This window comes from Culex pipiens, chromosome 3, assembly GCF_016801865.2.
Source record: "Culex pipiens pallens isolate TS chromosome 3, TS_CPP_V2, whole genome shotgun sequence".
In the NCBI taxonomy this organism is placed as follows: domain Eukaryota; kingdom Metazoa; phylum Arthropoda; class Insecta; order Diptera; family Culicidae; genus Culex; species Culex pipiens.
The window spans coordinates 165,381,543-165,396,146 of NC_068939.1; the positions used below are offsets into that span (position 1 = coordinate 165,381,543).

Genomic DNA, 14,604 nt, shown 5'->3' on the forward strand with positions numbered 1-14,604 from the left:
AAAAACTTGTGTAACAAATGAAATCAATTGCCTTTCTTGATGTAGAACAAATATTATAACGTCAAACTCATGCAAGGAACAAGTTTATGAATTTCCCCTTGTTAGTTTGTTTTGTTTCCCCCACCTGCATTTACCAAAAACTACTCACTTTTTCACAACAACAAAAAAAAACTATCCGATTGTTCTACACTCACCTATTGAATTTTCCAAAAGGCTGTGAATTGCGCGTTGCATCAAACAAAAAACAACAACAAGCCATTTGAAAAAGTTTTCCGCTCTGAATAAAATAATTATGGTTTGTTTTTCACACCCAGCACTGAGTAGAAACCAACCAAAAAAACAAATCTCTGCAATTGTTTTGTTTGTTCACCCCCCTCCTAACACGACGACGCAATAATAGTTTTGTAGAAAATCGCTAGTTTCCTGTTAGATAGATGCCACCCCACTCCGCTTTGGTTTTGTTTGCCACCCCGACTCCCTGCTTTGCGTCGAAAGTAAAAATGTAAAATTGAAATTAAAGAATGAAAAACAATAATAATTATATATAAATTATTATTATTAAAAAAAACTTATACTTACCTAGTTTTAAGACAAGTACACGCATAGAAAAAGAAGAGTGTGTACAAGAAAGAGATAGAGAAGGGGAAGGAGAATCAACCAACCAGCAAACAAAAATATTAAAGAATAGTTTAACAAAAAACATCTCTCACACACACTTGAACACACACATAAACACGGTGTCACCAAAACACATACACACATACACTCACAAACCCCCCCCAACTGAGACACATGAGGCCAGAATAGGACGAGATAAAACAAATAATGCAAAACAAAAAAAAAACAAGTGTAAGAAACAAGTGATGTAAGTAAAAATCGAAATAAAGGATTATTAAAAAACAAAATGTTTTCTAGTTGTTGAAGTGAGGTGAAAGAAAATTATTTTGTTGTTAGAGAAATTCCAGCCCAAAACAGGAATTTTTAGGTATTTTTTTCTCGAACCCCTCCGATGGAGCCAGTTTTACTCGATAATGATATTTGAGAGGGGCGTAAGTGTTTTCTATATTTTTGTGTTTCGTAATTTAAATATCGCTGTGTTTCGAAGCCGTTGCATCGTACCTATCAAAAGTGATCAAAGGCAAACTTGTATGAAATTTGACGAAAAAAATACACTGAAAGAAAAAAACACGCCACCTTTATGAGATTTTTTGATTTTAAAGTTTAAAAGTCAAATTTTAAGATGAGCCCACGATTTGTTTTCGTTCAATTTTTTTGTGAAAATAGCCTAAGATGTTTCAACGGCGGTCTTTTTGTAAACTTTCGCTGTACAACACCCTAATTTTTTTTCGCAGTAAAATTTTTTTCTATTTTTTTTGTTTTCTTTTTTTAAAATTTCGGTTTTTTTTTATTTAGGGTACGAAAAAAAAACATATTATAAGTTATAGTATTTTTGGAAAGCTGATATAATTTCCTATTTTTTTCTCGGGAAGATTGAAATTCGGGCAATTAGTTTCCGAGATACAGACTCACAAAGAATTCGAATCGATCAAAATGAATTTCTCTCAGTGTTAACAAATTTTCAACTGATATCTCGGATACAATTGGGTCCTAAAATGAAGCTTAGAATGCTGATATTATTGTTTACAACGATAAAGCTTATTTTTCTGAGTACAATGACCCTTTGTACGACCACAAAGAGTTTAAAATGGATTTTTAAGTCAATTTTGAAAAATTAACCTCGCGGTCCTTCTTGACAGAAAAGCTCCTACTTGACAGCTCGTTCCAAGGGGACCATAGTTGATCCATCGAAAAAATGTTGTCTTGTCAAACTTTTTTTTTGCATTAAAATGAAAAAAAGTTATCAGAAATGGTTTTTAATCGTGTTTTTTACCGTTGTACATAAAAATTGACATAGGGCTTTAGTGCCCAATTGGTCCGATTTGCAATTTTAAATGTTGAAACAAAATTACAAAATTTTGTGATCTCTTCAATAACAATAATTGCAAAATTTTAAAATCAAGCCACACTTTGAAAAGGTCTAAAATATTAAAAAAATTATAGGACATTTTCTCAGCTTTTAAACAAATGAAAACGGAGAATTAAAAAATACGTATTTTGAGGATTAAAATAGTCATAAAAACATGAATAATTCAATCAAGCAGAAAATCCCTTCCCAAGATACATAATTTCATACATTTACATTACCCAGCTCCAAAACTTGTATGGGGTCTTTTTTTTTTTTTTTTGGAGGGTGATCATCACATCGCACATTATTGATGTCGAAACCTCTAAACTGGGCCCTCGTCACGTCCGTCAGTAGTCTTGTCGTACATTACTACTAGAATCAGATCTGCCAATGAATTAGTACACTTCGACCAAATAAACACTGACGCTGTATGGATCTGACTCTAGAATAAATGCACAGTTGAGTGTTATTCGTAAGTCCAAAATGTTCAATTATTCATTTATTTCCAAATATTCATTTGCTAACTACGTTGGATTGAAAATCTAAATTTTAATCTAAAATCCTCTAAACTTAATGTTCAATACTAAACATTCCTTTAACTGTTGTAGTACTACTTTTATCAAAAACAATAAAAATTTATGAACTGATATACAAAAAGGATAGAAATCGCGATTTGAAAAATAAATGACCATTTACGTCAAAAGATCCGTAGTTCCTCGATTCGCAACAATGGTCGATACAACCATAATCCTAAAACCGTTAGTTCAACAGATCAACGAATTTTGTCCGATATCATTACATTATTGATTGATCGAAACTCTATGGACAATTTGACATAAAAGAATGCCTATTCTACATCAAAGTTTATTGACAGCATTACTCTAACTTAACAATTGCAACTAAATTTATCATCAAATAGATTTGGAAAGCATACAGATTTATTTTAAATGCTAATGCTAAGCAACAAATCAATTGTACTATCCTGAAGTCCCAACCTAAATCCCACATTGTGATAGTGAAAAAGTCACAGAAGCAGCGGTGTCTTGTGCAATTGTGATATTTTCACTATCGGAGAACTACCTAGTTCACGAAGACAGCTTATCGGTCGACGCTTAAGCCCTGGGGCTGCGACAAAGCGAGTTCTTGTAGCATGAAGTGGTGTCCATAGTGCTTATAAAAAAGAATGTATACCCAAATTTTAACTAATGCACTAGGATCAAGTGATGCCCTTTAACTTTACAAGGCCCAGGTATCTTGTATACAAAAAAAAATGATGCAAAATGACTTCTTTTGACTTTGGGGATGAATGAACTATGTTTCGCCCAAATAATAAAATGAAAATATAAAAATCGCGAAAATAATTGCGATATCGTAGAGAAATTCTCATGAGGCGATCCGATACGGTGTAATAACAAATCTAACACAGGAATTGTTCGTTTTCTTTTAGGGTCCTAATCAACTTCCCAAAGTTGTGAAATCCCCACTTAGCGCAAATCAATTCAATTTTGTATGAGAAAAACATTTTATTTTTATTTTGATATAAAAAAAAAACCACGTTTCACGCCATATTAGACATTGCTTTGAAAGGTGCTCTACAACTTTTCCGACACTGCCCTTGATCGCATAAATGTCTCATATGCATTTTCATCGTTTTTGAGTTATTGATGCAGTTTTGTTCAAAATCGTGTGTGCTTTCAGAAAAGCAAACATTCTCCATACAAACTTTGGAGAAAAACCATCCGGACCTGTCCAAATTTCCACCAAATTTCATTACAATACTTGTTCGGTAACTGGGCTGAGAACGTAGCCCAGTCACCGAATGCTGCTCGCTAACTGGGCTGAACGAAAAATAACGAGGGGACCACCGATGCATAATATTTTCCAGGTGAAATATTAAAATAAAAGTTACTCAATTTTTTTTACAATGCTTACTTTTTTTATTTCATTAATTGTGACATGAAATAAAATAAAAGTTTGAATTTTTTTTTATTCATTGAACATGATTTTTGCATCCATGAACCCCGCGGTCGTTTCGGTTTGTTTTAGTTTTTTGACGGTTGTCTGCCCAGTTATCGAGCGCCCAGTTACCGAACAACTACTGTATTCCCCTCAAGTTGAGCCTGGGCAGAAATTTAGTTGGTCAGTTTTATCGGCCGTATTTCTTTTTGTTCTAATCAATAAATTACATTTCTTTTGTCTATAAACATTCTTCTCTAAATACGGACCATTAAATATATTTCTTTTTTTTACTTCAAATAGACAGTAATAGTACAACAAGTTCCAATACACGCGGGCGTTCTCCACAAATGTAACTTGGTTACAGCGGCACACCCACCCACCAACACTTAACAATCCACACTCTTCCACACTCCTACTCCTTCGTAATCAACTGCACGATCGTCCCGATCACCTTCCTCCCATGCTCGTGGTTGGCCAAATTCAGCAGCGGATCGGCAATCTTCAGCTCCAGCATTTTCGCCAGCTCGAGCCGCAGGAACTTCATCATTTCTGCCACCTGTTTTTGAACAATTGCGTGTTAATAAAAGTTTTATTTTAGTTAGTTGCGAAATTACCTGGTGGGTTTCCGCTTGCAGCGCGATCCACCCGTCCTCTAGGAGAATGACAAAGTCGCCGCCGTGCAGCTCGATGCGCAGGTCACTGCCGGAGAACAGTACCAACGGTAGCTGCGGGACCATGGTCGTTTCCCGGATGAATATCCGCGAGGTTTTGACCTTTTCCTGGTACACGAGGTAGGGCGAGGGAAAGTGTCCGCAGGAGGAGTTGATCGAGGACGGGTGCAGGTTCACGTAGCCGTCCTGCTGGGTTTTGAAGCGGAGGTCGGAGGGTGCGGGGAGTTTGGGGACGGCGCCGCTGGCGCCCCCGACGAAGGACTTTTCCGGGGTGAGGACCTTGATGACGTTCGGGTAGAGGGCGGCGCAGAGGATGGCGGAGAGGAGGCGGTTGTTGTCGCCGTTGGCGTTGATGGTGGTGCCGGTGAGTTCGGCGAGGTCGTCTTTGACGAATTTTCCGCGCCGGTTGGTTAGGTCGACGGGGACGAAGCCGATGGAGACGAGCAGCTCGAGGAATTGGTACTTCATTTCGCCGATGGTGTGGAGGGTTCGGGTGGAGAGGAAGTTCTCCTCGGCGTAGCATTGGGCGGCGTAGCGACTTCGTTTGGTGGTTTCTTTGTATTTGCGGTACGCGTTTAGCATGGTGAGGTGGTCGCTGTTGGCGATGGCGAATTGACGCTTGCGGGCGTCCGCTTCGTCCCGTTTGGAGAAGGGCGCCACGAAGGGGGATTTGTAGCTGAGGCAGGCGGCGATGGTGAGGACGCTGTCGAGGCATTGGAAGATGGCGCCGAACAGCATCAGCTTGCCTATTCGGACGTCGACGGGGAGGGTGGCGAGGTGGTGGCCGAGGGGGGTCAGTTGTTCGTGGAGGTCGAACGCTCCGACGTCAACGAGGCGCTTCTTGGCGGCGTCAATGTTTTCCACGCTGGGCGGTTCGATCGTGGCCATGAGGACGTCTTTCAGCGATTTGTCTTTGAGGGTTTCCAGCGTCTTGATCCGTAGCAAAAGTGGTTCGAGTGGGATTCGATGAATCTCCGGCACGGGTTGGCCTAAAATGTGGTTGGTGAAGCGAGGCCGCGTGTAGAGGTGGATGCAAACTCCGGCCATCACACGACCTGCTCGACCTTTCCGTTGGAGTGCGTTCGCCCGCGAAACCCACACGACTTCGAGCGATTCCATGTTGCGGTTTGAGTCGAACCGCTTCTCCTTCATCTGGCCACAGTCCAGCACGAAGACGCAATCGTCGATGGTGACCGAGGTTTCGGCGATGTTGGTGCTGAGTACGATTTTTCGCTTGCCCTTGGGGGCTTCCTTGAACACCAGCGCCTGTTCTTCGTTGGTCAGGGTTGAGTGGAGTGGGACAAGCACGTACTTGCCCTCACCACGTGGTCCAAACTGACGACTGTCGGTCAGTGCTTCGTGAATGGTTTGAATCTCGGCTAAACCAGGCAGGAAGATGAGAATTGTTCCCTCCTGGGGCCAGCCGTGCCCGGCGGAACCGTCCACGATGAATGAGAGCACGTGCTCGATCAACTCCGGGTTGATTCGCAGCGGATCCATCAAATAAAGCGTTTTGCAGGTCTTCGGAGAGTAGTCCGAATACCGGGCGAATATGTCCGCCATCTTCAAGTTTTCATCCTTGATGCTCTTGGCCGGAGCGGCCTGGGCCGCCTTCACGTCCGCGTACTCCAGTTCCTGCAGCAGCTGCTCCTCTTCCCCTTTGCGCAACTTCCGGCAAAACTGCGAGTCCGGTTCCATCACAAACCCGCTTCGCTCCAAAATGTCCTCCAAAAAGAGCTGCTCAACGGGGAACGTCCGACCGGGAATCTCCAGCACCGGAATGTCCCCAAAGTACGAGGAAAACAGGTTCGAGTTCAGCGTCGCCGACATGAGAATCACCTTCAAATCCGGCCGCTTCTCAAGCAGCTGCTTCAAAATCAGCAGCAAAAAGTCCGACTCTTCCGACCGTTCGTGCACCTCGTCCACGATGATGTGCGTCACGTTGGCCAGCGTCGGTTCCGACTGCAGTCTCCGCAGCAAAATCCCCGTCGTGCAGAAGGTGAGCCGCGTCGCCGCGGAAATCTTGTTCTCCAACCGAATCTGATAGCCGACCGTGTTCCCGATCCGTTCGGCGCGCTCCTCCGCGACTCGTTCCGCCACTCCGATGGCCGATATCCGGCGCGGCTGGGTGCAGATGATCTCCACGTGCGGCACCGACCCGTTGCCGTTGTCCAGCTGGGACGACTGCAGCAGCCAATTGTCCAGGATGAACTGCGGAACCTGGGTGGACTTGCCGCAACCCGTTTCACCGCTGATGACGAGGATCGAGTGCATCTCGAGGGCGTGGATGATTTCGGACATTTTACTCCACGCCGGAAGTTGCTTCCGGCCGCGCAGCATTTCCTTGTACGTGGCGTTGTTCTGCTTGTCGAGGAACTTCTTGATGATGTTCAGGTCTTCTCGACGGAGCTGCTCCGGGTTGACCTTCGGACCGGTATTTCGCTTCGTCGCGCCCATCTGATTGTGGCTGGGGAGGTCTTCAATCTTGACGTTGTTCATGGCGTCCACTTCCGGCGTGTAGAACAGTGACCGTCGAGGATCTGGAAATTGATACCGATCAAGCTCAACAAATCGAGCGATTTCTTCGTCATTCTGGAGCAGTTCCGCCGTCGAGTACACGCACGGCATGCCGTCCTGAGTAATTTTGATCGATTCTTGCACCAGGGCGCGTGCCACGCGCAAAAGCAACTGCGCCGGGATGTCGGCACAGGTCGTTTTAAGAAATATCAACGGCGCTTCGTACGGATACTTGCTCTCTTTTGGAAACCGTATTTCCAAATAAAACCAATTCGGATCCTCCTCAACTTTTTCCTTTCTCTCCTTGGATCCACTATCCTCCTCCACCCCCACTCCATGCGAGTAGTAACACCGATTCCCGTACCTGCACTTCCCCTTCGCAAAATTCCAACACGGTTCCTTCTTCGCCTTCTTCTGCTTCTCCTTCGCCGCCAAAAACTTCCGCCTATCCTCCTCTTCCTGCTGCTTCCGCTTCTGCTCCATCTTCCGCACCTCCGACGGACTGTGCGCCAACAGGTGGTCAATCTTAAACTTCAACTGCCACACCCGGTTCCGTTCCTTCTCCACAAACGACGTGTCATAAATCGACTCCAGCGCTTCCCTCTCATCGTTCCTCATCTGCTCCAGCTCCTCCCCCTCCACATCACACTCCGGCACGCGCTCCAAATCCACCGGCGGTGGAAAGTACTTCTCAAACAGCAACCCAACCGCCCCATCAATGTCCCCCTCGCAGTGGTCCAACGCCTCCTCGCAGTGAGCCTTCGCAAAGCCATAACTCTCCAGCTTCAGCAGCGCGTACATCCGGAACTTGTCCTCCGACGACGATCCCGTCTTCCGCACGTCCGAGTAATCGCACCCGCCCTGAATCACCAAATTCCCCCGGTCCTGCCAGTAGGCCTTCTTCATCCGGCCCCCTTTATCCTCGTACAGCGAAATGTCCCCCAGCTGAAACGCATCCCCGTGGATCGACCGCAGCGTGTCCATCACCAGCGTCTGCGAGTCCTCCTTCAGCCGAAGCACCTGAAGCTCCACCTTGACGGGTGCCTTCGTCGGAGGGGGGTCCAGCGGTGCATTCCTACCGGAAGATTCGAACTAGTAAACAAACCCAAATTATTATTTTTCAAGACTTACGTCGACCGGGGATCCACGACGGTGCGTAGGAAGCAATCGCTAATCAGCTGCCGGCTGTCTCCGTCCATAATGTATTTGTGGAAGGAACTCGCTGCAAGAAAGTCACGAAATGAATCACCGAAATACGTGAAATTGTGCAATTTTGTAAAAGTAAATGCTGCTGAGCAGCACAAATCGCGAAAACGCGTTGACGTGCGTGGCGTGGAGAACTGTCAAAGTCAGCTGTTTGGAATGGAGCCGCCGGGCGGCTGAAATGGGTGGGCGGCTGAGAGGGGATTAGACTGAAATTGCGTAGTTAATTTTTACAGACTCGAAAACAATCTTTTTTTCATGTTGGAATTTAAATAAATAAAGTATTTTATAAAATTCATAGCTTCAACAAAATAAAAAAAATCTAAATTTCAAGCCTACATGAATCAACCTTGCGTTTAAAATTAAGTAGCTTATCATTCCAACTCCCAAGTCCTTAACACCTAAAATTCTGATTCTGATTGATTGACTGTTTTTATTTGACCTAAACTCCCAAGCTCAAGAAAAAGGGGTAATTTCCATACAAATTCCTCCTTTTTCTCGAGCTTGGGAGTTTAGGTTTTAAAAAAAGTTGAAACGGTAACTTCAACTCGCTGATTCTCGGGCATAACTCAACCAATAGTGACATTTTTTTGAGTGAATTGTACGGATGTCTAGATGATTCTAGAACTTTGCAGAACTCGATTTGCTCAAATCTGTAATTTTTGCGATCAAAAACATCGTTCCAACTTTTTTTTGCGCGTGTAGAGATAAATCGCCAGAAAATGCATGGCATGCGGTATATGGCATGCGCGACAAAAAAAGTTGAAACGATGTTTTCGGTCGCAGAAATTGCAGATTTCTGGAGTTTTTTTTTTTAAAAAAAAAGGTCCAATAAACCAAATTTCCCGTTTTGGGTTTTGGGTGTCTTTTGATACCGCTGACTCATGGCGGTTTCAAAGACACCCAAAAAGCAAAAACTGGAAATTTGGTTTATTGGACCTTTTAAAAAAAACTCCAGATTTGATCAAATCGCGTTTTGCAAAGTTCTAGAATCGTCTAGACATTCTTGGGACCATCCATAAACCACGTGGACATCTTTTGTCATGTTTTTTTTAAACGTTTTAACAGTTATTGGGTTTAGTAAAAAAAATGAAACTCCGATTCACTTTTCGCCATGAAACCAAACTTTTTTTGTACATTTCTGCGTAACGTCACACACATTTTCAATGCTGTATCCAGGGCTGCGGAGTCGGGTCATATTTCAAGCGACTCCGACTCCGACTCCGACTCCGGCTTTCTGGGATTAGCCGACTCCGACTCCGACTCCGGCTCCGGCTTTCAGATCCAACCGACTCCGACTCCGACTCCAACTCCGGCCCACCAACTCTAGCCGACTCCGACTCCGACTCCGACTACAGCTTTCAAAAAAATGTTGGCTCCGACTCCACATATTTTTAAATATTTCAAAAGTTAGTTTACTATTATTTCGAAAACATTGATAAATAGGATTTATTAAAAACTCTTTAAGTGAAAAAACCGGAAAAGTTTCTAGACGTTATTGAAACAGGAATAAAAAAACGCCAGTTTTGAAGACTTTTTCAGAAAAACAGTTTGGTAAGTAAATTTGGATCTATTTACTTAATCTTAAATTTTCATTAAATTGATTAAAAGCTAAAATATTAAATTGTTATTTTTTTAATGATCATTAAAAGAAAGCTGGCCTTAATGATTGATTTAACATATAAATTCAATTTGCTCACTTTTAAGTTGACATTTATAAGAAGCACAGTGACTATCATAGTCACCTTGTATTTTTAAATAACAATTCTCGATTAAATTTTCAAAAGGCCCTATCTGCATAGGAAACCCAGGGATAGGTTGTTTTGAAAATTTAATCTAGAATTTTAAACGAAACTATTTTTTAAAGCTCCATTGAAATTTTTAAGACGTACATGGACATCACGCCAAGGCTGAAGAAGTTTATTATTACAAATCAATGTATCTAAAAAAATCTTCGTGGTAAGGACGCTTAAGGGGTCCTTTTCAAATATCCGTGACCTAGAAAATATTTACCTCTGGATTTATTTGAGTTTTTAATTTTTTTATATATTTAAAAGGAGGCGCGCGATACTTCTTGTATTAGCATTAGCATTAGCATTAGCATTTGAGGACGCCCTATCCACGGATGGCTCCACAACGCTTATCCCACTGTTTGGTCTGGTTGTATTAGACCCTCATCCGGAACAATAATCCAACACGGGAGATACCATGTCTTCATCTTTTGATGAGTGTGTAATACTACCCAGGGCATAAGGGGGTCCTTGCCGGGTCTAAGCTATCCTTTGGGGAACGGAAGGAATATTAGTAAACACCTATCTAAAGTGCGCAAGGATCCCTGCGTCACCGTAGTGGTATAGATGTTTGTAGGGAGGTTTTGGACTCAATGTTAGTAGAAAGGTAGGACCCTAGGATATACCTCGAAAGGTATTGCGGGTTGATAAAAAGTGGTTTAACTTCTGAGATATTAAACTCATACAGCCGGCTGTATTGAGTAATGTGGATGATTTAGGTATTTCTAATTTATATGTTTATAATAATAGATTATTATACTCAGTCAGCCCGCTGTACTGGGGAAAATAAAGATTTAGGTATTTACGCTTTTATTATTATGTAGGTTTTAAACTCATACAGCCGGCTGTGTCGAGTAAATATTAAGAGTATATTTTGGTGTTGAATTAAAATCGATTCATTCTTAGACAGCCGGCTGTGGAAAGACTGAATCGCAGGGATAATAAACTGGGTATTCATTATTTTTAATAATATTCACGTACAGTGGACTCTCTGGCTGTCGATCTTCTCGATATCAATATTGCTCCAGCTGTCAATAAATTTTGCAGTCCCTTCAAATAGATTGCTTTGATTTTCCGTTCTATAATTTGTTAACTCCCGCTCTCGACAGTCCCTTCAATATCGACAACGAGAGAGTCCACTGTATTTGTATTTTTCTTAAATATCTCTTAGCTAACATTTAAACGAGTACAGGCAAAAAACAAAACAAACAAAAACGGAGTAAACCAACGACGATAACGGTAACGGGGAAATCTTTTGCAGCAACCGCGACGTGAAATGAACTAAAAACATAAATCATAAAAATGCAAAAGACGCGGCGTAGTTCTTTTTCAAAATACTAAAACTTTTTGCTTGGAACAAACTCACCGGGATTCTGTGAATAAGGCATCACTGCACTTATTTAGTTCCGCCACCGACCACCGTCGAGCTTAGTGGCGTGGCAGTTGCCACACTGACTTAAAGCACTCAGCCCCGATGAGCAGTCACCCCTCATCGCACTTTCAGCTCATCTGACTTTTCTTACCCATACTCAATCCTTCAAACACCCGCGGTCATCAAAAACAAAGGCTGAATGAGACCCTTGCTACGGAAAAGGCACTTTTTCACAAATTCCCCCCAAAACTTCACTTTTCATTTGCAACCACCAATACGAAACTAAAAACTCTTCATCCCTTTATCAATCCTCCATCTTCTGTCCGGCGCGCGATACTTCTTGCATCTTCACCTAAAACGAAGCTTTATGAATGATCGTGCGCCTCCATGAAAATATATGAAAAAACTTAGAATTGGATAAAAAACAAAAATCCACAGGATAAATATTTTTTAGGTCACAGATATTTTTTATCTTGAAATCCTGTCTTATCCTGAAATCTTGAGATTTGTTCAACGATAATTTGCAACAATATCAAAATAGTTTGCCTAATGATCAACATTCTCAGATTTTAGTAGAGAAATAGTAAACATTAAGATAATCGATATATTTAACATATTCAATGATGATTTCAAAATTAGTTGCAACTTTTTTTTATATTTGATGTCAGTTTGAAATATTTTAAGCGCGACACTTTTAATTTTTTGTACAAAGTTATAAACAAAATGCGCATGTTGAGTTCCAAGTAATAGATTGTTATAATCGTTGAATATTTGTTGGAAAAGTTATCCTGTCAGTGATTTTTTTGTTTTCGATTTCCATAAATAGTGATTATTATTTATATTTTTTGATGTACCTCGTAACTTTTTTCCACCAAGACATTCGCTATCGGGGTATAAGATGACTGTGTGTGTACTTTTTCAGAAAGAACTAGATTAAATTTGGTCAAATTTGAGTTTAAAGGGTACATAAATAACGGCAAAAGGATGCAGTCAAAAATCAATTAAATATTTCTGACTACAAAACCAATATTGTTTTTATTTTTTTTGAGTTATGATGATACTACATACTTGGGTAAGAGCTGATTACCCGAGCAGACGGAAATAACGCAAGAATAACAATTTTTGATATTGGAAAATACTTGGCCAATTACATTTTATGTTATTTATAACAAAATTGGTTATTCGCCGTTATGATTTTTTTGTTATTAAATTGTTATTGTAATAACAGACTAATAACATTTTAAGTTATTCTTCGAACAAATCTTTGTTATTATTTTTGTTATTTTAACAACTAATCCGATCATCCTAATAACAATTGGAGTTATTCTTCCATAACAAAAAATGTTATTTCAAAGTTGTTTTGGCTTTCAAACAATATCAGACCAATAACAAATTTTGTTATGATAACATAAACTGTTATTGATCTCTTATGCAAAAATGGATTTTGCAAGAATATTCCATAACACTTTTTGTTATTTTAACAGTATTTATTATTGAAATGGCATGAATTTAGTTATTACCGTCTGTTCGGGATAACAGGTTATCATTAAGTGATCTCTAAAAAAATGGCAACGCAGCGCATGCAACTTGCAAAACAATTAAAAATATAAGAAGTTTTGTAAATTAATCTGTTTTATAGCAAATACTAAAAAATAAAAAATAAACATAATTTTTGTTGAATTTAAGATAACTCCGACTCCAACTCCGGGTAATCAGAAATTTTCGGCTCCGACTCCGACTCCGACTCCAGCTAATAAAATTTAGCCGACTCCGGCTCCGACTCCGACTCCAGCTGTTCGAGTTTTTACGACTCCGACTCCGACTCCAGGCTTCCCAAAAAGACACGACTCCACCGACTCCGGCTCCGACTCCGACTCCGAAACCACAGCCCTGGCTGTATCATTGAAAAAAAAAAAATACCAATTTCGATCTACACGATTTTGCATTCAACGGGAAATGACTTCTTTTTTTTCAAAATTAATCCAAAAATCATTGTCAAAACTTTTGTGGTTGTACGAAGTATAATGACAAACTAGAAAGTCATGACTGTAATTGAAGAAACAAACAAATATGCAAATCATTTTTTTTTAGTTCAAGAAAATGATTTTATGAAGCAACACCAAAAAGTCAATCAAATAAATTTTAAAAAATATTATTAAAAAAAAGAAAAATCAAATAAAAAGAGATTCGATTGCAACTAAAAGAACATAGGGCTTTCTAGGCAGAGTGAAAAAATATAATTTATAATTTGTTTATTGGACCTTTCTAAAAAAAAAAAATCTCCAGATATTTTCCTCTCAAGAATGTGTAATAGTTTTGAGTCATTGATAGAAATTATAGTTTATTTTTTATTAGATTCTTGTTTTTAATTTTTTTTTTTCATTTAGTGATTTGTAAATTTATCGAGAAACGATCGGAAAACGGCCTTGTTTACAACTGGCGGTAAAGACCGTTTGAAAACTGACCGGAGAAACAAAATTGTAAAAACATGTCCGTTGATTAAAATGTGGGAACATTAATTATCGAAAAAAGCAAGTTCAGAAAATTTCCTACAATTTCGTATAAGAAACATTGAAAATCGGACCCTTAGTTGTTGGGACCATCCATGAACCACGTGGACACTGTTTTGGGAATCTCGACCCCCCCCCCTTCGTGGACAATTGTTCATACAAAAAAATCTTTTTTGTATGGAGCGTGGACAATCGCCATACCCCCCTCCCTAAATTGTCCACGTGGTTTATGGATGGTCCCTGTTGAGATATCGACATTAGAAAATGGAGCGTTGTTTTGGTAAGACGCAGAGAACATCAATTTTCGTATTTCTTTTTCTTTGAGCCGTGTGTCTCAGCAACCAGAGGTCCAATCTTCAATGTTTCTTATATGAAATTGTAGGAAATTTTCTGAACTTATCGAAAGTAAATATTTTCAGGAATAGACAATCATGAACGCCATTTAAAAAAAAACAAAAACTCCGGAATTTTTCGGACAAAATTTAGTTTTGACTGGCTACATTTTGAAAACGGTGCACTTAACAAAAAATATGTACAGTACTTTTCGATTGCTAATTCGATTTCACATAAAAAAATGAGGTCAAAAAATTTTTAGCACAAGATTTTTTTTTACAAA

At 40.4% G+C, this 14,604-nt stretch overlaps 1 protein-coding gene across 1 annotated transcript; it reads right to left on the minus strand.

Annotated features, from left to right (window-relative positions):
* Positions 1 to 4,153: 4,153 nt before the first annotated feature.
* Positions 4,154 to 8,432, minus strand: LOC120419005 (putative ATP-dependent RNA helicase DHX57). Its single transcript, XM_039581576.2, has 3 exons — positions 8,245 to 8,432; positions 4,540 to 8,188; positions 4,154 to 4,481 (listed from the first exon to the last, which is right to left on the minus strand). The coding sequence occupies exons 1-3, from the start codon at positions 8,310 to 8,312 to the stop codon at positions 4,338 to 4,340; spliced, it is 3,861 nt and encodes a 1,286-aa protein (XP_039437510.1). The 5' UTR covers positions 8,313 to 8,432; the 3' UTR covers positions 4,154 to 4,337.
* Positions 8,433 to 14,604: the final 6,172 nt, after the last annotated feature.